Source organism: Pecten maximus, chromosome 15, assembly GCF_902652985.1.
Source record: "Pecten maximus chromosome 15, xPecMax1.1, whole genome shotgun sequence".
Lineage (NCBI taxonomy): Eukaryota > Metazoa > Mollusca > Bivalvia > Pectinida > Pectinidae > Pecten > Pecten maximus.
Genome location: NC_047029.1, coordinates 30,844,646 through 30,870,932, shown reverse-complemented (window position 1 = coordinate 30,870,932; position 26,287 = coordinate 30,844,646). Strand labels below are relative to the sequence as shown.

The 26,287-nt window shown below is 38.8% G+C and overlaps 1 protein-coding gene across 1 annotated transcript in view; it reads right to left on the bottom strand.

Moving 5' to 3' along the window:
• Window positions 1-26,287, bottom strand: part of LOC117343442 (diuretic hormone receptor-like) — a 143,074-nt gene that overhangs the window by 74,466 nt on the left and 42,321 nt on the right. The window contains exon 4 of the mRNA XM_033905790.1: window positions 19,680-19,921. Coding sequence (XP_033761681.1) covers window positions 19,680-19,833 — 154 coding nt within the window. The 5' untranslated portion in view covers window positions 19,834-19,921. The remainder of the gene's footprint in view (window positions 1-19,679; window positions 19,922-26,287) is intronic.

Genomic DNA, 26,287 nt, shown 5'->3' with positions numbered 1-26,287 from the left:
CACAAGGTTGTAACTCACAAGTTGTAACTCACAAGGGTGTAACTCACAAGGGTGTAACTCACAAGGCTGTAATTCACAAAGTTGTAACTCACAAGGTGTTAACTGACAGAGGTGTAACTCACAAGGGTGTAACTCACAGGGGTGTAACTCACAAAGTTGTAACTCACAGGGGTGTAACTCACAAGGGTATAACTCACAGGGGTGTAAATCACAGGGGTGTAACTCACAGGGGTGTAACTCACAAGGTTGAAACTCACAAGGTTGTAACTCACAAGTGTGTAACTCACAAGGGTGTAACTCACAAGGTTGTAACTCACAAGGTTGTAACTCACAAGGGTGTAACTCACAAGGGTGTAACTCACAAGAGTGTAACTCACAAGTGTGTAACTCACAAGGTTGTAACTCACAAGGTTGTAACTCACAAGGTTGTAACTCACAGGGGTGTAACTCACAAGGGTGTAACTCACAAGGGTGTAACTCACAGGGGTGTAACTCACAAGAGTGTAACTCACAAGGGTGTAACTCACAGAGATTTAACTATGAAGAGTGCAACTCACAGAGGTGTAACTCACAGGGGTGTAACTCACAAGGGTGTAACTCACAAGGGTGTAACTCACAAGGGTGTAACTCACAGAGGTGTAACTCACAAGGATGTAACTCACAAGGGTGTAACTCACAAAGTTGTAACTCACAAGTGTATAACTCACAAGGGTGTAACTCACAAAGTTGTAACTCACAAGTGTATAACTCACAAGGGTGTAACTCACAAGGTTGTAACTCACAAGGGTGTAACTCACAAGGGTGTAACTCACATGGGTGTAACTCACAAGGTTGTAACTCACAAGGGTGTAACTCACAGGGGTGTAACTCACAAGGGTGTAACTCACAAGGTTGTAACTCACAGGGGTGTAACTCACAGGGGTGTAACTCACAGGGGTGTAACTCACAGGATTGTAACTCACAGGGGTGTAACTCACAGGGGTGTAACTTACAAGGGTGTAACTCACAAGAGTGTAACTCACAAGGGTGTAACTCACAAAGTTGTAACTCACAGGGGTGTAACTCACAAGGTTGTAACTCGCAAGGGTGTAACTCACAAGGTTGTAACTCACAGGGGTGTAACTCACAAGAGTGTAACTCACAAGGGTGTAACTAACAGAGGTGTAACTCACAAGAGTGTAACTCACAAAGATGTAACTCACAAGGTTGTAACTCACAAAGTTGTAACTCACAAAGTTGTAACTCACAAGAGTGTAACTCACAAGGGTGTAACTAACAGAGGTGTAACTCACAGAGATGTAACTCACAAGAGTGTAACTATGAAGAGTGTAACTCACAGGGGTGTAACTCACAAGGGTGTAACTCACAAGGGTGTAAGTATAAAGAGTGCTACTCACAAGAAATATATGCCAACGTACCGCGGAATTTATTAAACGAGTTCAATAGTTTGATGTATCACGAATCTTTAGGAGAACAAATTCAGATTTATTTTCTTCCGCGAAAGGCTAATTTAGACCCGAACAAAAAGTTTGTCGTCACCTTAAATGAAATGACGTCTTTTACACTTCATGTCACAGTAGTGTTGTTGTAAATGTATTTGACATGTCTGTGTTGCGAGTTCGAAACCTACATGGGGCCGTTGCCAGGTACTGACCGTAGGCCGGTGGTTTTTCTCCGGGTACTCCGGCTTCCCTCCACCTCCAAACCTGGCACGTCCTTAAATGACCCTGGCTGTTAATAGGACGTTAAATAAAAACAAACAAACAGTATTTGAGCGTTACCTTTCGGTGATTTCACTAACCGGGATAAACCTGCAGGTTTTTGAGACTCCGATGAGTCAAGGTATACTTGGAATATTAAAGACACCCTGTGCACATCGGCAGCTCAGTAGAGAGCAGAATCCATTCTAATGCAATTATATATGATCTGCAAACCTTTGTTTTGATATCTGATTTCCAAATAAACACATCAATGTATAATGAAATGGGGAAAATACAAATCACATATTAAAATAATGTTATGATTTCCAAACTAAATCAGTGGAATTGGAAGGAGTCGGAACGCACAACTTACTAATTTCGATACGGATTCTATTTATAGTATATATATGTATCTAACTGCTCAATATTTTTCGATAAAATGTATATTATATATTGGCATACCTCTTTTAACAGAAAATATGACTTGACAATTTATTTCTCTCCTGTTTTCGCTTGTCTTCATTTGGTCACTCCCAAACCAATAAGACCATGCATTAGTAATCCTAGATGAACATCGTCCATTTAATTAACCAAACAAACCGAAGTTCACATATAATAAGGAAATAGTGTAAATCAATATATTCGTACTGTAAGCGAATCCCGTAATTCAAACCCTACACTCAAAACCGTTGTGACAAGTTCGATAACCTACCACTTTTTCCATTAGATTTTCCATCAGTATACGACCACAACACGATTAACATAGTGTTACAGCGAAAAACAAATTCATTTGATCTCCTATCCAGACTTAATCATGGATGGACGTTAGCATGTCAGCATACTATATTGGTACACATATTGTTTAAGGCTTATCTCCACGTAAGAAATATAGGAACGACTATGTCGCCTCGCGTTTTACTTTAAACATGATTAGAGCATTACAAGCGTTTCATCGACGAGATATCCAATACCGGAAATGAGGCCACAGGTCACTAAATATCAATCACATCACAGGGGATTAATGGGATCAATCTGATTTTACTTTCGTAAATTAGCGAAGTACGCTGGTGCCAGTAATTGCCGGAGCTATTTCTCTAGTTCATTTATTGGATTTTTATGTTTGTCAAAAGTGGACCGATCGATTTCCTTGTAAGAAGAGTAAACAATAATTTCTGACGTATACACAAGGTCTAAACATTGCATTTTAATCACAGAGATGCAAATCTTACGCCATTTTAGCGTAAGAGTTCCTGCCAAAGTCCTATTATGTTCAATTTCCTTATCCAACGATTTCACAGAGAAATCTTCCTGTCGATCTTCATGTCAAATTAAGACCAATTCATCCTTATATACCGTGGTATATTGCAGCGTATGTTTAAACGACCACGTGACCTATCACATGGCCGTGTATAGATTTCCCACCTGGTTTGGTTTAAGAACTGGGACAGGATGATGCGTATGTGGACACAGTTTGACATAACCCTATGTGGGAAAACGATGGTTAGACGCCACGGGATTCTAGATCATCGTTAGGAATCAAACCCCCTCATTGTGTTGATATAGTACTGGTATACACATCGACACCGCTCTAACAAATTATCGAGTCCTTGGGTGCGCTAACAAGGTCTTTCTGTCAGCAGTAGTGTTAACTTCTTAAAACAAGGTCTATAATTTTTCCAATGTCACAGTTCGTCAAAGGTCGTAATTATATCAAGGGCGTTTTGTAATGGACATACATCTATATTTGGAAACACATAAGCTTCTGGTTTACCGATAACAAGACATTATTATTTCCAAGTAAATGTAATGTATTTCTACATCGTGATAAGCCTTTGAACTTTATTATATTCGTTAAAAGTTACGTATATTTATACTTTAGCGTAAAATCAGATTGATAACTATACTGTCGTAATCACGTCTTCACAAACAAATCACCATTGCCTTGACAACCATAACAAACTTCCGATCGTCAACATTCCCGGTGGACTTCAACCTCTAGCCTCGCTGTAAAACTCTTATATGTCGAACGAAAAGCGCCTCCCCGTCCTATATCTCGAAAGAAAAACATCTCCCAATCCTATATGTCGAAATAATAGTGCCTCCCCGTCCTATATGTCGAAAGAAAAACACCTCCCCATCCTATATGTCGAACGAAAAGCGCCTCCCCGTCCTATACATTGTATGTCGAAGGAAAAGCGCCTCCCCGTCCTATATGTCGAAAGGAAAGCGCCTCCCCATCCTATATGTCGAAAGAAAAACACCTCCCCATCCTATATGTCGAAAGAAAAGCGCCTCCCGATCATATATGTCGAAAGAAAAACATCTCCCCATCCTATATGTCGAAAGAAAAGCGCCTCCCCATCCTATATGTCGAAAGAAAAACATCTCCCGATCATATATGTCGAAAGAAAAGCGCCTCCCGATCATATATGTCGAAAGAAAAGCGCCTCCCCGTCCTATATGTCGAAAGAAAAGCGCCTCCCCATCCTATATGTCGAAAGAAAAACATATCCCCATCCTATATGTCGAAAGAAAAGCGCCTCCCCGTCCTATATGTCGAAAGAAAAGCGCCTCCCCGTCCTATATGTCGAAGGAAAAACATCTCCCAATCCTATATGTCGAAAGAAAAACATATCCCCATCATATATGTCGAAAGAAAAGCGCCTCCCGATCATATATGTCGAAAGAAAAACATCTCCCCATCCTATATGTCGAAAGAAAAGCGCCTCCCCATCCTATATGTCGAAGGAAAAACATCTCCCCATCCTATATGTCGAAAGAAAAGCGCCTCCCAATCCGATATGTCAAAAGAAAAGCGCCTCCCGATCCTATATGTCGAAAGAAAAGCGCCTCCCCGTCCTATATGTCGAAAGAAAAGCGCCTCCCCATCCTATATGTCGAAAGAAAAACATCTCCCAATCCTATATGTTGAACGAAAAGCGCCTCCCTATCCTATATGTCAAAAGAAAAACATCTCCCCATCCTATATGTCGAAAGAAAAGCGCCTCCCCATCCTATATGTCGAAAGAATAGCGTCTCCCCATCCTATATGTCGACAGAAAAACACCTCCCCATCCTATATGTCGAAAAAAAGCGCCTCCCCGTCCTATATGTCGAAAGAAAAGCGCCTCCCCATCCTATATGTCGAAAGAAAAACATCTCCCAATCCTATATGTTGAAAGAAAAGCGCCTCCCGATCCTATATGTCGAAAGAAAAACATCTCCCCATCCTATATGTCGAACGAAAAGCGCCTCCCCGTCCTATACATTGTATGTCGAAAGAAAAGCGCCTCCCCGTCCTATATGTCGAAAGGAAAGCGCCTCCCCATCCTATATGTCGAAAGAAAAACACCTCCCCATCCTATATGTCGAAAGAAAAGCGCCTCCCGATCCTATATGTCGAAAGAAAAACATCTCCCCATCCTATATGTCGAAAGAAAAACATCTCCCGATCATATATGTCGACAGAAAAACATCTCCCCGTCCTATATGTCGAAAGAAAAACACCTCCCCATCCTATATGTCGAAAGAAAAACATCTCCCGATCATATATGTCGAAAGAAAAACATCTCCCGATCATATATGTCGAAAGAAAAACACCTCCCCATCCTATATGTCGAAAGAAAAGCGCCTCCCCGTCCTATATGTCGAAAGGAAAGCGCCTCCCCATCATATATGTCGAAAGAAAAGCGCCTCCCCGTCCTATATGTCGAACGAAAAACATCTCCCTATCCTATATGTCGAAAGAAAAACATCTCCCTATCCTATATGTCGAAAGAAAAGCGCCTCCCCGTCCTATATGTCGAAAGAAAAGCGCCTCCCCATCCTATATGTCGAAAGAAAAACACCTCCCCATCCTATATGTCAAAAGAAAAACATCTCCCAATCATATATGTCGACAGAAAAACATCTCCCCGTCCTATATGTCGAAAGAAAAGCGCCTCCCCATCCTATATGTCGAAAGAAAAACATCTCCCAATCCTATATGTCGAAAGAAAAGCGCCTCCCCGTCCTATATGTCGAAGGAAAAACATCTCCCCATCCTATATGTCGAAAGAAAAACATCTCCCCGTCCTATATGTCGAAAGAAAAGCGCCTCCCCATCCTATATGTCGAAAGAAAAACATCTCCCAATCCTATATGTCGAAAGAAAAGCGCCTCCCCGTCCTATATGTCGAAGGAAAAACATCTCCCAATCCTATATGTCGAAAGAAAAACATATCCCCATCCTATATGTCGAAAGAAAAGCGCCTCCCGATCATATATGTCGAAAGAAAAGCGCCTCCCCGTCCTATATGTCGAAAGAAAAGCGCCTCCCCATCCTATATGTCGAAGGAAAAACATCTCCCAATCCGATATGTCAAAAGAAAAGCGCCTCCCGATCCTATATGTCGAAAGAAAAGCGCCTCCTCGTCCTATATGTCGAAGGAAAAACATCTCCCAATCCTATATGTCGAAAGAAAAACATATCCCCATCCTATATGTCGAAAGAAAAGCGCCTCCCGATCATATATGTCGAAAGAAAAGCGCCCCCCCCCCCCCCCGTCCTATATGTCGAAAGAAAAGCGCCTCCCCATCCTATATGTCGAAGGAAAAACATCTCCCAATCCGATATGTCGAAAGAAAAGCGCCTCCCCGTCCTATATGTCGAATGAAAAGCGCCTCCCAATCCTATATGTCGAAAGAAAAGCGCCTCCCCGTCCTATATGTCGAAAGAAAAGCGCCTCCCCATCCTATATGTCGAAAGAAAAACATCTCCCAATCCTATATGTTGAACGAAAAGCGCCTCCCTATCCTATATGTCAAAAGAAAAACATCTCCCCGTCCTATATGTCGAAAGAAAAACACCTCCCCATCCTATATGTCGAAAGAAAAACATCTCCCGATCATATATGTCGAAAGAAAAACATCTCCCGATCATATATGTCGAAAGAAAAACACCTCCCCATCCTATATGTCGAAAGAAAAGCGCCTCCCCGTCCTATATGTCGAAAGGAAAGCGCCTCCCCATCATATATGTCGAAAGAAAAGCGCCTCCCCGTCCTATATGTCGAACGAAAAACATCTCCCTATCCTATATGTCGAAAGAAAAACATCTCCCTATCCTATATGTCGAAAGAAAAGCGCCTCCCCGTCCTATATGTCGAAAGAAAAGCGCCTCCCCATCCTATATGTCGAAAGAAAAACACCTCCCCATCCTATATGTCGACAGAAAAACATCTCCCAATCATATATGTCGACAGAAAAACATCTCCCCGTCCTATATGTCGAAAGAAAAGCGCCTCCCCATCCTATATGTCGAAAGAAAAACATCTCCCAATCCTATATGTCGAAAGAAAAGCGCCTCCCCGTCCTATATGTCGAAGGAAAAACATCTCCCCATCCTATATGTCGAAAGAAAAACATCTCCCCGTCCTATATGTCGAAAGAAAAGCGCCTCCCCATCCTATATGTCGAAAGAAAAACATCTCCCAATCCTATATGTCGAAAGAAAAGCGCCTCCCCGTCCTATATGTCGAAGGAAAAACATCTCCCAATCCTATATGTCGAAAGAAAAACATATCCCCATCCTATATGTCGAAAGAAAAGCGCCTCCCGATCATATATGTCGAAAGAAAAGCGCCTCCCCGTCCTATATGTCGAAAGAAAAGCGCCTCCCCATCCTATATGTCGAAGGAAAAACATCTCCCAATCCGATATGTCAAAAGAAAAGCGCCTCCCGATCCTATATGTCGAAAGAAAAGCGCCTCCTCGTCCTATATGTCGAAGGAAAAACATCTCCCAATCCTATATGTCGAAAGAAAAACATATCCCCATCCTATATGTCGAAAGAAAAGCGCCTCCCGATCATATATGTCGAAAGAAAAGCGCCCCCCCCCCCCCCCCCCGTCCTATATGTCGAAAGAAAAGCGCCTCCCCATCCTATATGTCGAAGGAAAAACATCTCCCAATCCGATATGTCGAAAGAAAAGCGCCTCCCCGTCCTATATGTCGAATGAAAAGCGCCTCCCAATCCTATATGTCGAAAGAAAAGCGCCTCCCCGTCCTATATGTCGAAAGAAAAGCGCCTCCCCATCCTATATGTCGAAAGAAAAACATCTCCCAATCCTATATGTTGAACGAAAAGCGCCTCCCTATCCTATATGTCAAAAGAAAAACATCTCCCCATCCGATATGTCGAAAGAAAAGCGCCTCCCGATCCTATATGTCGAAAGAAAAGCGCCTCCCTATCCTATATGTCAAAAGAAAAACATCTCCCCATCCTATATGTCGAAAGAAAAGAGCCTCCTGATCATATATGTCGAAAGAAAAGCGCCTCCCGATCCTATATGTTGAAAGAAAAGCGCCTCCCGATCCTATATGTCGACAGAAAAACATCTCCCCGTCCTATATGTCGAAAGAAAAGCGCCTCCCCATCCTATATGTCGAAAGAAAAACACCTCCCAATCCTATATGTCGAAAGAAAAGCGCCTCTCCATCCTATATGTCGAAATAATAGTGCCTCCCCATCCTATATGTCGAAAGAAAAGCGCCTCCCGATCCTATATGTCGAAATGATAGCGCCTCCCCATCCGATATGTCGAAAGAAAAGCGCCTCTCCTTGGCTTATGTAAGGAAATAATTTATATAGTGTTTTCGCTACATATTATGCAGATTAAACGTAATTGTTTTGCCATTAAAATGCCATTGGTGTACGCTGTGTATAACAGACTGACGTAAGGTGACGTGCCTAGCATTGGTATCGCAATCTGATGTCATTTCATCAATCTCGTGTGGAAAATCCTCTTAAAAAGTTAAACATACTCTAGTTAGATAGATACACGCCGACTTGACGTAAATAGGTTTGTTACAGTAACATTATCAGAACATGTATCGATTCCAGGCGATATATTAAATAGCCATCGATCAGTTTTCTACATGGTAGAGTAATGCGGAAAAAATCAAATGAAATGGTGGGTACATAGAGAGAGGATCCGAATGGCCAATTGCGAGTAGAAATCTCAGGGGAAAGCGGAATGATATAGTAAGGATTATTTTGAATGACAGATAGAAAATGAAAGATTTTGCTGCTACTTTATAGAATAACAAATAGGTAAATATTTAAAGGGTAGGAAAGCCTAATAGAAAGGTTGTTAATTGTAGACAGAAAGGAATCTGTCAAATGGCAATAAATGTCTTTCCGGTTCTTATCATCGGTATAAATCATATAATTACAACGTTTACGTTTAGTTTGTTGTTATTTGCTTGGTTTATCGCCATTGAAAAGCCATCATTATGAGGCGGAGTCTCTTTGTAGTAGGTGGTGACTACCTCATTGAACAACATACGGAAGCCAATAGCATGTTATCCAGAGCAATTAGGGATAAGTGTCTTGAAAAAAAGTAAAAAGTTTTCCTTTGCATAACACCTCAATTCTGTGTCTTTATTTAATCAACCTTTCATGGACTATGGCTATTTTTATATTTAGACAGCATTTATAAGTTGGAACTGGGCGGTAGGCCTACAATATTCCTCTGAAATCAGTTTTTTGGTACAATCCTAATCCAAATGAAATCGGTTGTCAATGTAACGGAGGCCAAGGTAACATGGAATACATTATCAGTTCACCAGTCTGCACGATCTGTACAATTGTGGTATATATATATATATATATACATGTATATTTATCGTAACTAGAGAAACGAAAAATGTTTTCAGATAAAATATTGACTTGTAAAATGCCAATTAATTTATTCTCTCCCTCTGGCAAAAAAAACCACGAGGATTAAAATAGCATATTTGGCTATAAGTATACTTTAATAAAAACTTAAAAATTGGTTAAAGAAAGATTGATCTCTACCTCAATAATTTTCACGATTTAAGACATTTAGTAATTTTCCGTTTAAAATATGCCGATCGAAACGGAACATAAAGTATGATGATGTTATCAGTTCTACATAAACAAGACTAACACAACTAAATCAGTAACTGGTTTTTATTCTCCGAGCTAATTCCCTACAGAAAATGTGTTTCTGAGGTTTGTAACTATGTGGAATATGTACTTTCTACATACGAAAATAAAGCGTTGTTTTAATTGATATATGAAAAAAAATACTGATAAAAGAATGACGTATAACAGCGGGAATTCACTAAGTGGGGGTTCCCCGTCCACTGTTTATATCGGGAATACTGTCCGTCACGTACCCGTGTGCTCTTATATGTCATAAAACTTAGACAATAACATCATCACACAGGTAGCGAAAACTTCAAACTTTAATTTGATATAAATTTCACATCATTTAAACTTCCAAGGAGTGATTGAGGTGATGGAACCACCAGTGATAATACATAGTGCGAGTCCTGAAGCTCGTCGTTTTGTACTTTACCATGACTTATTGCTGTAACGCATGCAATATGATTTATAATTACTTATTTTTTACGCAAAATAATGATAATAATAATAAAGAAAAAAAAATGGCGAAAGATAATTGCTTTTCCTTACAGTGCACAGAAATACATAAACTTTCCATCAATACTGTATGTTTATTACATAACTGTAGATATTTAAAGATTTTTTTTTCTACAGCCATTTATAAAAGCAGCTGGATTTCTGTAACTGATTTGAAATATGATATTCTCTAATTCTGCAATTCTTAATAAACGCAGCAGCAATTTTCAGCAAAATCAAATAAAGGGAATTATCTCAAATTATGCTAGCCTTTCTGATCAGATAGCATCCTAGAAATACGGGTCATACAAGCGGTTGAGTATCTGATCGATACCAATCTCTTTCTCCGACAATTTGAGGTATTACTTATCGATTCTAAATCAAGCACACATTTAAAAAAAACTTTAACAGGGGTTTATGTACATGTAAAGGGGCCGCGGTGGCCGAGTGGTTAAGGTGTACCGACACTTTAACACTAGCCCTCCACCACTGGGTTGCGAGTTCGAAACCTACGTGGGGCAGTTGCCAGGTACTGACCGTGGGCCGGTGGTTTTTCTCCGGGTACTCCGGCTTTCCTCCACCTCCAAAACCTGGCACGTCCTTAAATGACCCTGGCTGTTAATAGGACGTTAAACAAAAACAAACCAAACAAAAACAAAATATGTACATGTAAATATTACCGGTAACGTACATATCTTAGCGGGAATCTCATTTTAGCGGTTTTTTTTTTTTTTTTTTGCGTTAAAAGACTTCTCCTAAGGTATGATTTCGCTAATGACAGTTATACCTGTATTGTGGCAAGTACTGGTGGGGTGTCAATATGGTTACAGTAACACACCTTTACTCATTTCCCTGTCAGAAGAAGTCACGTTTGTATGCCAGAGAGACAGTTTGACTGAAGGCCGAGACTTCATTAAGATAACACCGGTTTACGAAAGGTACCAATCATCATAGAATAGGTCGGTTTCATTATATCGCATAAACTTCTCATATCCCTAACCAGAGACATACATACACTGTACAACGCAGTCCCTGTCCTAACATTCAAACTTTAATTGCCATATTTAGTTAACACGATCAGATAGACAAGATGATACACCAAGCAAATTCACGGTTGAGAATCAGGTGATCTGAAGACACTAACTCCAAATGACGCCCACCAGTGCAGAAAGCATAAAGTGAGCAAGACAATGAAAATACTCATTACATAAGCTTTTCATAGTTGCGAGCATATCCTATACTAAAACGTATTAATACCTCATTTGTGTTGTGATTGTCCGAAATTTTTCCGTAACATCTTGGCCAATGTTTCGAATCGGAGCGATTAAACTGACAAATTCGCTTCGAAACTAATGAGTATTTTCAGAATCTTACCTCATTTTATGCTTTCTGCACAGTTGGCCGCCATTTTTTAGTTCGTATCTTCAGACCACGTGATTCTCCACCGTGAAAGTCAGGGGGGATAAGTCGACTACTCCATTACCACCAGATGGCGATCTTGCAGCAAATAATATATTTATAAATGATTTGTGTGCAGAGTGAGTTCTTATCTGTTGCCGTAGGTTCATACAAATCCTAGTTCCACATGGATTGAGTTTAATTTGATTTCACCTGATAATGATGATAATCAACGATGATACAGCGTCTTTTTCAAGAAAACGTCACATGTGAATTAATTCAAGCTTCAAATATCGATATCGTTAAAATCATTCAGATATTTTATATCAAGATCGTTTTATTTATGTTAAAATAAATTCAGACTAAACAGACAGAAAATAATTAAGTATCAATTCTTGCTCCATCCGTCTCCAGATCAAAATACTGTATTTCCATTTTTTTTCTCATCCATACATTTAACGCAAAATAAATGCAGCTTATTGCTTAATTGTTAAAAAAACAAATTTCGGACAGTATATGTATGCTGTGCAAGAATACATATCAGAATGACATTGACACGCCAACCAGAAACAAAAATCGTCGTCTCCAACACCGGGCGCTAACGTATATTTCCTCACCATGGCTTCGTCCTTTTATATCACGCCGCTGTTTTTTTTTCAATCGGAGTATACATTCCGACACGAGAACTTCCGCTCCTTGTCATTTGTTTTACTTTGTTTTACACAAAGCACGTATATCATCACTTAAGGAATTGAAACATGTTTAAATTTTAAAAACATGTCGGAATGTCACGCGCTAATGTAATTGGAATTAAAAATCGTTGCAGCCAATTCCAGTTGGACCAAGTTAGACCGCAAGAAACCGCGGGGAATCCCATGTGACATCCGATGAATCCAACATAGCCGTCGTAATCCATTTCGGAGTCCAATAAAGACAAATCGGGAGAGTGACTTGCTTTGTATGCTTCGACAGAAAGTCTACAGGATTACCTTGGAATCCACAGGCATTGAGTACAAAAATTCCGACACCATGGCGAGAAATTTACTGAAGCTCACGCCCGCCCCTCAGGGGGTTACAGGGAATATAGAAACCCGTAAATCTAATTTTGATTGGTTCATAAGGGCGCCGAATGCAGTGACATGGTTTCACGTGGTGTCTGAATTTCACACGGAATTGATAGCCAGAGGCTTTCGCAACGAATAGACATCAGATTGTCTCGATGGAGACAAGGGTAGTGTCTTGGTCGAAACTATGCTTTAAGGAAACGTGTGAGGACTATTTAACTTATTTCATATATTAATATGAAGAATACAATAAATAGAATCTAACACCCGTGTTCATATCGCATTGAATTCAACAAGCTCCAATATTTTGACATACTACACGGCTTAATTCCCGTTTCAAATCAATCATTATATTTAGCTGTTTGCTGCGTTTATAGTCCCATGGAAAGCCGGAGTCATTTTGAGTCTGGTACTTCATGTAGTAGCTTGTAGCTACGTGAGTGGACATCATACAGGAAGCCCGTTACGCATGTCATATCCAGAGCAATTTATGTTTTTCAAGGAAGCCTCCAAGACAAAACTGGTCAGTCTGTGATATAAAATCCACGACTAGCGCATGCGTGTAAGGTATAAAACCACCAGTGGTATTTTAACCAATAATCACCAATGTATCATTAAACTCAATGTCGGACACAAGTGTAAGATTTTCTGTGTAACGTTATAGACGAATATCAGACACAGACATAAGTTTAGTACAGATATGTATGGACTCTCGGTCTCATTCCGAAATCTAATTTAATATTCTTCCTCTCGACCAGCCACCGGCTATTTGGTAAGGCTTGACTTGTGCTCATGACATTGAAATGAGATATGTAAATTGACAACGGTTTTTCATCCGATATTTGTAACGTACGATATATGTAAACATTGTATCAAGTCTACCGACGCTTTTAGGCAGAGACATAGTAAAGGTAAATAATATGTCCAGGAAATAAAAATCAAGGCGAGAAAACGTTGATGACATATCGTATATGTTGCGTTGGATGATTAACACGGAAGGCTTGCGTTTCTAAGCCCCGACACTGGAGATCTTTTCTCGACAGCAAGGCCATGTAATGCAGTAGTTGCTATTTCAGGCAAAATACAAAAATAATTGTACAATCCGGTCAATAGGTCATTAGATCATGTGCGAGGAAAAAAGGGTTAATACGATGCAGGCTGCACGTGTATTTACGGCTCCTGTATATAAAACAGCGCGTGCTTATTGTTTGTAAATAAATGCACCTGGTGTTCGTGCTCCGTCATCGCGAATCGGCACTTTGACAGAGCTCGTAAAACATACTTAACTATCTCGTATTCCCGGTTCGTAAACGCATTCTGGTTCACGTGTTAACCATGCGTCCAAAGATCCAATCTTGACGAGGCATAGGAAGATGTTGGGAAGCTTTACTCTTCTCATACATTTTAAGCAAAACCATATAAAAACGATGAATGGAAAGGCAACCAAACACGCCCGTAAATCTGTCTACATAATATATACATGTACAATCAGATTAGATTAGGTCACAGATTTCAAATATCTCGTCAACTTTTTTCTTATTTCTTCCCCCATTGTGTACCACAGGCAGTCTCAGACATGACGATGAGTCTGTATTAACTGGAATTAGTGCTGTAAAAACGCTTCCATACAGAATTACCAAACGTATAAGAACGGAATTTACAGCGCTTAATAGTGAGACGGTGCAATAAAAGAAGAAAGAAAATGCATACGTGTTAAGTGATTCAAGTCTATACACACACCCATTTTGTTTCATATAGGACGAAGAAGATATTATTCAAGCGTCGCGTACGTCTCGGAAACACCAGTTTTTCTACCGACAAGGATTTAGTTTCGTAACCCAGTTATAGGGATATATAGTGAAGGGCGACAATGTGTCCATAGAAGTGTTCATTCTTCTCACTCAAAAAGATGAATTCCAACCAATTAGCTTATATTCCATTTTTGAAATATCTTATTTCGAGTGTTAATCATATACTCGGGAATAGCAAAAATAGGAACGACTCGAAAATTTCAACCTCTACAGTACATACGAGATCAGTGGTGTTCTGATACCAACTAAGCCCGCTTTGTATGCCCGAGACGAGGTGAGAACGGTCGTATTGACAGACTGGAGATAGACTGGACTAATTCTACTCCTGTCCATCTCACTGGTGTCGGAGCGGAGATGAAAGGTCGGTAACATATAATCATTGACGTAACACCGTCTCATTAGAGCTGATCGGACACTAATACCATTAATCAATAGGAGAACTGGGCTTACACAGTCAACGCTAGTCACATACAGGATCCAAACTTACAATTACCAGACGTACGGATCAGGAGGAAATAACAGAATACACACACGTGGAAAAAATATTTAAACACTTAGTTAGATATAAACCTATACCATGCAGTTGTACTTTGTTCCAAGTACATAATTATACAAAGTACACACAAATGATGAACAAATGTACAAAATACACCCACAAGTGGAAAAGGCATTTGAACACTTAGTTAAATATAAACCTATACCACGCAGTTGTACTTTGTTCCAAATACAGAATTGTACAAAGTACACACAAATAATGAAATAACAAATGATAAGGAAATTGTATGACGAATATTAAATAGGTAAAATCTGCCTCACATAGATCCACTACCAGCCAGAAAACTTTTGTGAAGAATTGCTCAGTCCTTATGCTAACTTATCTCCCTTACTTTGATATTTTGGGGTATGACATATCGAAAAGGCCCTATATCATAAAGCTAGTACAATGCATTTATAATTTTAATATTCTAGAGACATGGGCAAGTCTAACCAATGACGTGGAATAGAGTGACATGGCCTTGGAGTATTTTGACATTCGTGAGCAGACTTTAGTTAACACTGTGGCACTTCATTTCTATATCTTTGACAGTTTCATCACTCAGGGAGTCATGCATGCAGAATAAAAGCTTGCTTATGGGGAACTTCTGTGTGTGAGTTTTAAATATAATCCCATTCGTTATTTCTGACGTTAGCAATTTTATATATAGATGGCACCAAACACCCAGTAATTCAGTTTATGTATGGCGATAACCTTGTTTACAGACAGGTTTCATTCCATTTGTATAACAGCTTTCATATCGGTATTTAGTAATCCTATTTTGTTTAAAATGTTAGAATGCCTACTTCCTTTGAGAGAGCATTATCTGGTCATTGTAGAAAAGGTAGTACACTGCTTATGTTTGTCGTTTTGTATGATGAGTGTAGGGCTTCGCCATTGGCCAAAGGGACTTATTTTACTAAAATAATTCTTTAGCGAGCGAGTAAAGAGTTAATTGGCACACTAAATACTTTTTTACGTAATGAAATTCAGAATACGAGATATGTTTGGTATTACAATTGTACAAAGTTGCATTCCACGTGCTGTTTATCCGTTTATTCATTATGACACATCTAGCTATTGTTAATTTTATTCAAACTAACGACATTAAACGATTCTAATCTTTGTACATATATTGATAACTCAATAAACACACATGTTTATTGATAACAAAGTATGCATATTCTGATGACGTAATATGCACATACTGGTAACGCAATATACATATATACTATTTCGTTAATGACACAGTTTACCTATGTTAATGACAAATAGACACATATTGATGACCCTATGATTAACATCCTATTAACAGCCAGCGTCATTTAAGGACGTGCCAGGTTTTGGAGGTGGAGGAAAGCCGGAGTACTCAGAGGAAATCCACCGGCCTACGGTCCGTACCAGGCAACTGCCCCATGTAGGTTTCGAACTCGCGACCAAGAGGTAGTAATACTGTGTCGGGAAACCTTAACCTCTCGTCCATCGCGGCCCTTATTGGTGACACAGTATATGTACATATATGTATAGATGGGCATATGATTCCTACATACTGTTGACACAATTGAATATAATATATTGATGACATGATAAACACGTATTGCTGACGTAATATGCATGTAATGATGACACAACATACCAATATTGATGACAAAACAAAATGTTACATACTTTGATCACGCGCTCGAATGCCAATATACACATACTGCTAGCGAAACTGATGATATTCACACAAATTGACGAGACGACAAAAAACCTATTCCAAAACTGATCTGTGCCCTAAGCTACCTAAACACAATTTTCCCCGACCACCGATTTCTGTCGCGATCTGCTAAACAGTACAAGTACATTACGTCTTTTATGTGATTCGGAACTCCTTTGGTAAGACCCTACTTGTCCTAATGGATAAAAGGAGTAAGACGGGTCAGACCAGTCAGACCAGCGTGATGCCGAGGTGAAACGGAAGGTCGTTGATGCTGGGCTTTTTACAGGAGTGGAGAGATATCCGTCTTGATATTGCCTAGATACTGTAGAACAATATCTGTCTTAAGTACCGTATTATACTGGCGGAGGATCGCCAGAGGAAAAGTTCACCTGCCCTCAGTGATGGCAGGGTCATTTCATTCCTCTTCAAGCGTAAGCAGGCCTCGATTTCATCAACATTCCTTGGCATAAGGACATTGCTAAACTTAAATTTTCCACAGGAACGTATTACAGATTTTTTAAGATCTTGATTAAAAAGCCTTCCTGAATTTTTGCAATGCTTTAATTAATTTTAAATTTAAGTAAGGGACTTGTGGTAAGGAAATATTGATAGAGCAGGCGCCTGATTTACTTTACGATAGCACATTAGGTCGTTCCAACTCTACAAAACAAAAAGGAGGCATTTTTTTGCGAATATTTTGAATTGAAATATTTGTCTCAATGAGTTTTGCTGTCAAAATGTTTTGCGATTCAAATCTGCATTTGTAATTTTCCCTCAAAAATAACGAAAAATAAAACTCTGTGAAAACGACTAGCCAACGCTCGTATACAAATTGACAAGGAGAAAAACACATCTATTAAGATGTGTTTTTCTCCTTGTCCCCTGTTGGCTGTGATGGTATATAAAATATCCCTTAGGTATAGCTAAAGGGTCGATTTACCATATCCGGCCATTATTCTTGGTACCTGTGACATACAAAATATCCAACCAGTGTCCATGTTTTCCAAGATCTTATACCTCTTGCCCAATCAAATTTCGGAATTTTCGAAATTAACTTGGTTTTACTGATAAAGCGTTAAATAGTGCTTCTTGATTTGTGTTCTTGCTTGAAGTCTCTAAAATGATTGTTCGCGTTTATCTGCCGATACAACGTTTAAGACTCTAAATGATTTAGGCAAGTGAACAGAGACCGATCTCTGTTTACCTTAGGGAAGCTTCGTTCTATAGATGTTCACGTGATGCGATGTCAAATCTAAAACGGCCGTTTTTAATGATGTTGTCAAAGCAACAAATTATTCCGAGAAACTTTGTCCATTTGGATTTTAGCCAAAGCGAGGTTAATAGCACAAGGCTCCGCCATCCAATCTTCTTTTGCAAAGGGACATAAATGACACGTGAACCAGTGAACCTGGCGTAAATTCCGAGCTATAGTTTGCGGGTGAAGTACCCACATGTCTATTTTTACATAATCAAACTCTACTTTTTGTTTCTATACAGCTGGAGGCGACCAAAGACGATTTTTATACGGCTGGAGGCGACCATAGACGATTTTTATACGAAACATTACAACTGTCTGAGGTAACTGATATTTTTTCATACTTCACTACCCAAAGTCTATGTTTGATCGGGATTTTGTTCATATTCAAACGCTCGACGCCCCTCCTACATACGATTATATATAAATATTGATGTCACAATTGTTTACCAGGTGAAATGCATGCACATGTACAATAATCTATCAACAGGGAGCCCATATATAGTGTCCGGATGTCTCCCAGGGAGTGGTGCAGTGGTGATTTAATTCTACCAATATGGTTTCCACGTCGAGAGACTAAAATCGGTTAAGAGCTTATAAGTTCATTTCAATAACTCTTTGTCCTCTCTATTGAACACATGATGAATAATTAGGTTATTGCTATATAGAAATATAGGCCAATTAAACGTACCGGATGTCACCATCCATTTACTTCCGGTTGTGACATAGAGCCAGCTGTCATGGCTTCCATTGATAGCACCCACTTTGTCAAGTGAAGAGAGACGACGCCAGCACCGAAGTGTACACCGTATCTATTAGTACTTGTAACCAGAGCTGTTTTATACACTCCATGGCTTTATAGAATTACGACTAATGGGACGCCGAGACGAATGATAATTTCACCTCTAAAGGTCGTTACCAAGGTCAAGATTTATACGTCGATGTTACGTGCAGTTAACCGTTCGGCATTACATAGAATGTCGTAATATTACTCTTTTCTCCAGTTCTGATTCTCAATAACTCAAATAAACAAATATATTTGCTAGACCAGCCATCGTCGATTAGATAATTGGTATGCCAATCCCGGCAGCTATCACCACTCAAGGTCGTTTGCAAGGTCAACTCATCTACGCCAGTGCCACGTCCGGTTAATATTTCAGATAAAGTAGAATCTCAAGTTGACGACACTAGTGATGTCAATTTCCAGGAGATATTGCTCGAGTATTGGAGCTGACAGTGTCTACAATCGATACAAGTTGTTGATAACATCGGTAAGGAAAACAAGCGCCGAATCGACCCGGATCATTTGATTTGCACTAATATACGTAAACAGCATGAACATTTCTTAAACATTTTTTTGGTCGCAGGAAATAAATGGTCAATTTAGAATGAAATCCCAATGTCAAACCATCTGAAACACGTTGTCGTCGCTATAAAATTAGAAAATGACAATGCTATAAGTAATGAATTAGAAGGTATTGATAAAATTTGACTTGATGCAATTAACTACCAATTTTATGTGATAGTCATGTCACGAAATATAAGTCTGATGCTATTCCAGGGTTGATTTAAAGATGTATGGGGCCTTAATATGTAGCGCACATTTAGAAGAGCATCGAATTAAATAATATGTCCAATATGTTTAACTGGAAGTATTGCTTTCTTTGTCCACGGTTGATAGGAAAGATCCCTCTTTGACAAAACGCCAATGCAGCTTGAGTTACCAATTATTAAATATATCTGAAAGAAACAAAGCGAGGGATGTTAATCTGATTGATCTACTCACCGGCATGCAATTCGATCTTTGCAGAACTTTCTTGGCATTTTCGTAATGCTTCCAGTAGTTCCAAATCTGGTTCATGAAATACGGTGTTGTTTCTGCTCGAGGAATTGTTCTGAGAGTTTTGGGTCCCCTGTATTGGGGAACTGTCGTCTGCCATATTTTTTAGCACTGGTAGATATCATGGACGTTTTTCCTCAACGAGAGTTCACTTAAATCCATAATGTGGACACACATCGGAGGATGACCTGTGAGACAAAAAACAACACTGTCGTATTATTAATGCTACAACGTCACACGCTTAAAGGGGCATCACGGTAAACCAATTTTTATTTTGTATTTTTTTCATATTATTGGGTATATCTTTAAAAAAACAATTCTTATGAACAATAACCATTCGAATTTGATGATATATGTATATAAAAAACATCAATTATTAATTATAAAAAGTTTATCACAATTCGTTGATCAACAGTCTAAATACGCATGCGCACAACAAACTAAAATACCTGAAAACAAAAATGGCTTCCAAGGTGAATCGACTGCGGTTTAAAACGATAACAGCTTCCGCAATGGAGAGAATAATGGGAAAATGGGTCAAACACAATCCTAGAATTAAACTGGGGAAGCAGTACAATAGATTGGAACAGTACAAACATGAAAACAGCAGTAATACGGACGCCGCTCGTATTCTGCTTGATTGCTTGATAGTAGGTCATGACAATCTCGGTAATATTTACCTAAACTCGGTAATAGTTACACAAACACGGTAATATTTATACTGTCTGTACCAGTACATCGCTACTGTCACTATACTATATGAACAGTGTTTACACTTATTTACACATACATATGTGTGCCGGAATATATACAGAACGTACTATTTAACATTTAAACCACTTATAATATCGTTATCCAATTAACCCAGATGGAATATCTCCTCTTGTAAACTATCGTGTGTTTGTGTTGCCACGATTTCAAAACAGTCACGTGATGATTTAAAAATAATTTCCGCGCTAAATTTAGAGGGGGATTCCCAACTAAATCGAGTGGTCAAGCTGGACATAGGGATCGACTGTGAACATTGGGACAGCATAGAAACATAACTGGAAAGGAACAAAACACGTACATTCAATGAAAATAACAACGTTTTTACCGTGATGTCCCTTTAAGCAGGTATTATACTATAAGATATACTTACAATAAAAGAGAACGTATGTAACAAGTAATAACACATTTATTGAAGCAATATAAACCCAGCAGATTCCAAAGTAACGGAAACGGAACATCTTATCTAACACATTAATATATACTCTATGGCATGGTACAATCAAAGGAAATTTCCTTTGCGATTGCGATTTATTTTGAATGGATATATAACTACATAATACAGCTGTTAATAAGCATATTATATCCATTTAGTTAGAAGTAATAATTAAGGCTGTATGATATCTACACAATACACTAATGTTTATACTACCTTACACATTAGCATGATACGTGATAAAATAAACATGTACTTGTATTTGAGCGGAGCTTATTTCCTGCATTCTTTGTTGTACAGGTATATTCTGTAGTAGTGTAAAGATTATTTTTCCTATTTAACTATACACATATAATTTGTATTAGATATGTTTTGATGCATATATATCATAAAGTACCACAACGGTACTATTTAGTTTATCTGCTGAATTTATTTAGATTACCCACAATAACCTACATCAAATAAAATATATGCATACAATTGTTGTTATCTCTATATTACATGTAATATATATAGAATAAAGTTGAAATGTCCATGTGACAGCAAATAATAATAAAATAAAAAGCATCATACAGCTATATATATATATATTCCCAGTTTTCATAATTAACATTTTGTTTCAAAGGAATATCATATCAACACATGCGAATCATTTGGCGACAGTGCCAAATGAAATATAGCCAATTAGTTCTTTTATAGTGTCATCTCACTGAAACATCAGATCACAGGCAGGGTGTCATGTCATCTCACCAGGTCTATCATACTGACACCGAAGTGGACCAGTTATGTTTTCACGTGCATCAATTTCAGTACCGACCGCCGTACAGGGAATATAAAATACCATTTTAATGACTTTGCTATGTCACAGCCAGTGGAAGGAACCCATAATTCCCCTCATTTGGGCGTAGGCTCAGGTATAAAAACCAAAGGTTAGTTAGCGGCAAGAGAGGAATTAACAAGCGTTAAAAAGAAAGGAAAATATGAAGATCCCACATGTTACGTCTCTAATGAAAGAAGATAGCATGCGTCTTTGTGTAGTGTCTCTCTAATGAAAGAAGATAGCACGTATATTTGCGTCGTGTCTATAATGGAAGAAGATAACACGCGTTTTTCCGTTGTGTTCCTATGTGAAAAAATATAACAAGTGTCTTTGCGTTGTGTCACTCTAATGAAAGAAGATAGCACGCGTCTTTGCGTTGTGTCTGTAATGAAAGACGATAACACGCGTCTTTGCGTTGTGTCTCTCTAATGTAAGAAGATAACACGCGTCTTTGCGTTGTGTCTCTCTAATGTAAGACGATAACACGCGTCTTTGCGTTGTGTCTATAATGAGAGAAGATAGCACGCGTCTTTCTGTTGTTTTTGAAATGTTAGAATATAACACGCGTCTTTTCGTTGTGTCTTTGAAACAACAAATTTCACGAAGACCGTCTACAGAAGGAAGATGATATGCTGTTTTAACGTATTGTATTTATGAAATGCAATAACATCTTCTATAAAATATATTGTTCTGTAATGGTTTTCTATTGATTATTAGATAACCCCAACATCATAACGACCTTTCTAGATAACTGCCGAGATAGTCCACCTGGTCCTACATATTTTTTTGATCGATAACAATCCTATTAACATTTTTGTCGATCTTTATATACGTAATTGGCCAGTGTGGATATTTCTTAAGAAACACATGGACTAGCCAAACTTCTCAATATTTTGAAATACCAAAGGTTTATATAGAGACATACATACTGTATATATGTCTCTGGTTTATATAATTCAATAATATTATAATTTCAATGTCGCGCCATCTCTACTTTTTTTCGTACTTAAGACGTGCAAATTAACATCAACACCTACTTCCCAACTAAAAGACAATCGTTCCCGCTACCACTTTTTGTTTCTTTTCTCATAAGAGTTATATTCGGTCAAACATAGATATTCGAATTCATCCCAAAAGCCCAACTTTCTAGAAGGTATATCATTTGGTCTATTCAATTTTTTTTATTACGGGAATATATCCTATGAATACTTAATGTAACATTAGAAAGAATTAAATGAAATGCTTTAATTTATTAGGAAGTGTTGGGAAAATATAATCATATGTCATGTTGAAAATATCACAGCGCACATATGTAGTCGTCTAGTGATTTGCAAATTGTTGTTAAGTGTTGTTAAGAGAACTATGTGAGATCCGTATGGTAGCTCACATTTCAATAGAACGTGAAGTCAAATTATTGGTTACCTTCACAAAAAAAAAAAACAAAAAACAAAAATCGAGCAGTCGAACACACTAAGAGATTTCTAGGATATTTTGCTCCTTTTTGAAAGCTCTTAGTGTGGTTAAAATACGCGAGTTTAGAGGAATATACCGACAAATCAGATGCACTCCCTAGTCTTGATAAAGTCTAACTGTCAAGTATATACATATACAATATTCATGATTTGGTCTATATAATCTATCACTATATATATTTATTACTATATATATAAGTATGAGTCCGCCTGAAGAAGCCTGAGAGGGCATAAAGGCCTTGCGGCAAAGTCTGTTTTTTGTTATTTTTTATACATTCACCTTCGCAAGTACAGATTTCAATTTCTTATATACTATTTATTACTATATATATTTATTACTATATTTATTTATTTCTATTTAGTGTCTAGTGAGTAATAACGACGGTATGATCTAATATATGGTCCCCATCGACACCACTCAGCTGGTTTAGATTCATTGACGACACAGATATTAAGTGGGCATCCGGTAGAGAGTCCCTAGAGGAATTCATTCGTTTCGCGAATGAGTTCCGTCGGACCATAAAGTTTACTGTCGACATCTCCGACGAGAAAAATACTTTTTGGGACACTCGTTTCACACTCGTCAACGGAGAAATACACACGGATTTATACAGTTAACCGACGGACACTCACCAGTACCTTCGCCCGTCCAGTTGTCACCCACCCCACACTACAAGGAGCATTCCATATTCTCAAGTTTTGAGAATCATGCGTATCTTCTCCGACGACGATGGCTTCAAACGTCGTTGTGAAGAACTAAGAGATGGAGCAGCCCTAATTGATCTTGAGATCGATAGGGTGAAAGAATTGGACAGGGCGAGTACACTGGAATACAAAGCCAGACCGAAAACTGGATGAGTACCTTGTGTGGTAACCTTTCATCTCGGCATGGCAGCATTGTCAACAAACTTCCATAAACATTGGCATATCGTGTTGTCGTCCAGCAAACTCGATGTTATTTTCCCGGAACCCTCTATACTAGCTTACCTCAGACCAATAAACATCAAAGATTTGGTAGTCAATGGTAAGCTACCTTCATCCTCTCAAGCTACTGCCACTGGCTGTTTACAGACATGTAACAGTAAGAGGTGTAAACTCTGTCCGTATACTCGCAGCATCTATTCATTCAATTGTAAGACTAATGGACAGAAATACCGCATCCTCCAGTCGGTCTCCTGCACATCGGCCAATGTAAATATACCTTATAACGTGTGCCAAGTGTAGCGAGCAGTAGGGGAGACCAAAACACCACTCAATCTGAGGATCAACAACCACCGTTGTTCAATCAAACAGAAACGCCAAGACTTGCCAGTAGCGAAACATTTCAACATGCCGAGCCATCAACGCCTGAATAGGGAACAACATTGGATCAACCAGCTCCTAACCGGCTACCAACTCGTCATGAAAAAAGACTATCCTCCACATGTTACGTAGTTGAAGGACTCTCACAACAGAACATCCCACTATATGTCAAAACCGAAGATTTAGTCGCCTCTATCATTCATTTGTAGTGAATTGATGTTTTGCACAGGTTTATAGCATGAGTTCTCTAGGACCTTATAGTGGACGGGGGGACCCGACCTGGGGAATTCCCGCCTTTTTCCACCTGTAGTCCTACGCCATCCTAATTTTAGTAGTGATGTATATGTTTGTTCTTCAAACCTTATAACACTTATTTTAACCATCTGTACACCACCTAAGATGTTTTCTAACTAACTATAATAGGCCTACGGGGGGCTGTAGTTTGCGTATTGCAATAATAACCCAACACAAGAATATTAACATGCTAACGAAAGCGTATTTCAAACTCGGAGTTCGTGGAACGAGGCTAATAAATAAACGAAAAAAGAGATTTGCTTGGAGATACATGTATATGCAATCTATGAACATCTGAATTAATATCAAAAGTGCAGGAAATGAGAGAGAATGCTATTTGGCACGATGCTGTTATTTTGTGCCATAATGCCAAGGAAGAATATCTTTCGTCACGAAAATGAAAATGTTCATCATTGAACATTTTCTGCAGCCTTTCACTTTAAAGATTTTAAATTTTTTTTTTCTGGCTTAATCGGTTTTAGAAACCATGTGTTAGACGCAGGAATTAATTAAGATAACTGAACCAAATTCATTAGTTGGCAGGTCGAAAATCTATGTAGTGCCAGTGAACTGATTTGAGTAAATCCTATCATCAATTTTCTCTTGTGGCATTATATAAATCTTAGATGATGCTAAAACCACGCAAGCATGGCCTATTTTACACGTGGGAAATTGTAATTGATCTTTGAAATAAGGACAAGCTATAAGCATTACAAACCCAACCACGCTATTGTGAAAATGATAGTTGAGACGATGTTGATCAGTCCTTGACCTAATAAGGATGTAATGCACGTCGGTGTTTATGCTGTGTGTGTAGCCGGTAGCTCGCGACTAAGAAGGTAGTAATGTCTTACCCGTCGGTGTTCATGCTGTGTATGTAACCGGTTGCTCGCGACTTATAAGGACGTGATGTCTTATAAATCCGTGTTCATTCTGTGTATGTAACCGGTTGCTCACGACTTATAAGGATGTGATGTCTTATAAATCCGTGTTCATGCTTTGTATGTAACCGGTTGCTCGCGACTTATAAGGATGTGATGTCTTATAAATCCGTGTTTATGCTGTGTATGTAACCGGTAGCTCGCGACTTATAAGGATGTGATGTCTTATAAATCCGTGTTTATGCTGTGTATGTAACCGGTTGCTCACGACTTATAAGGATGTGATGTGTTATAAATCCGTGTTTATGCTGTGTATGTAACCGGTAGCTCGCGACTAAGAAGGTAGTAATGTCTTACCCGTCGGTGTTCATGCTGTGTCTGTAACCGGTTGCTCGCGACTTATAAGGACGTGATGTCTTATAAATCCGTGTTCATTCTGTGTATGTAACCGGTTGCTCGCGACTTATAAAGATGTGATGTCTTATAAATCCGTGTTCATGCTTTGTATGTAACCGGTTGCTCACGACTTATAAGGATGTGATGTCTTATAAATCCGTGTTCATGCTTTGTATGTAACCGGT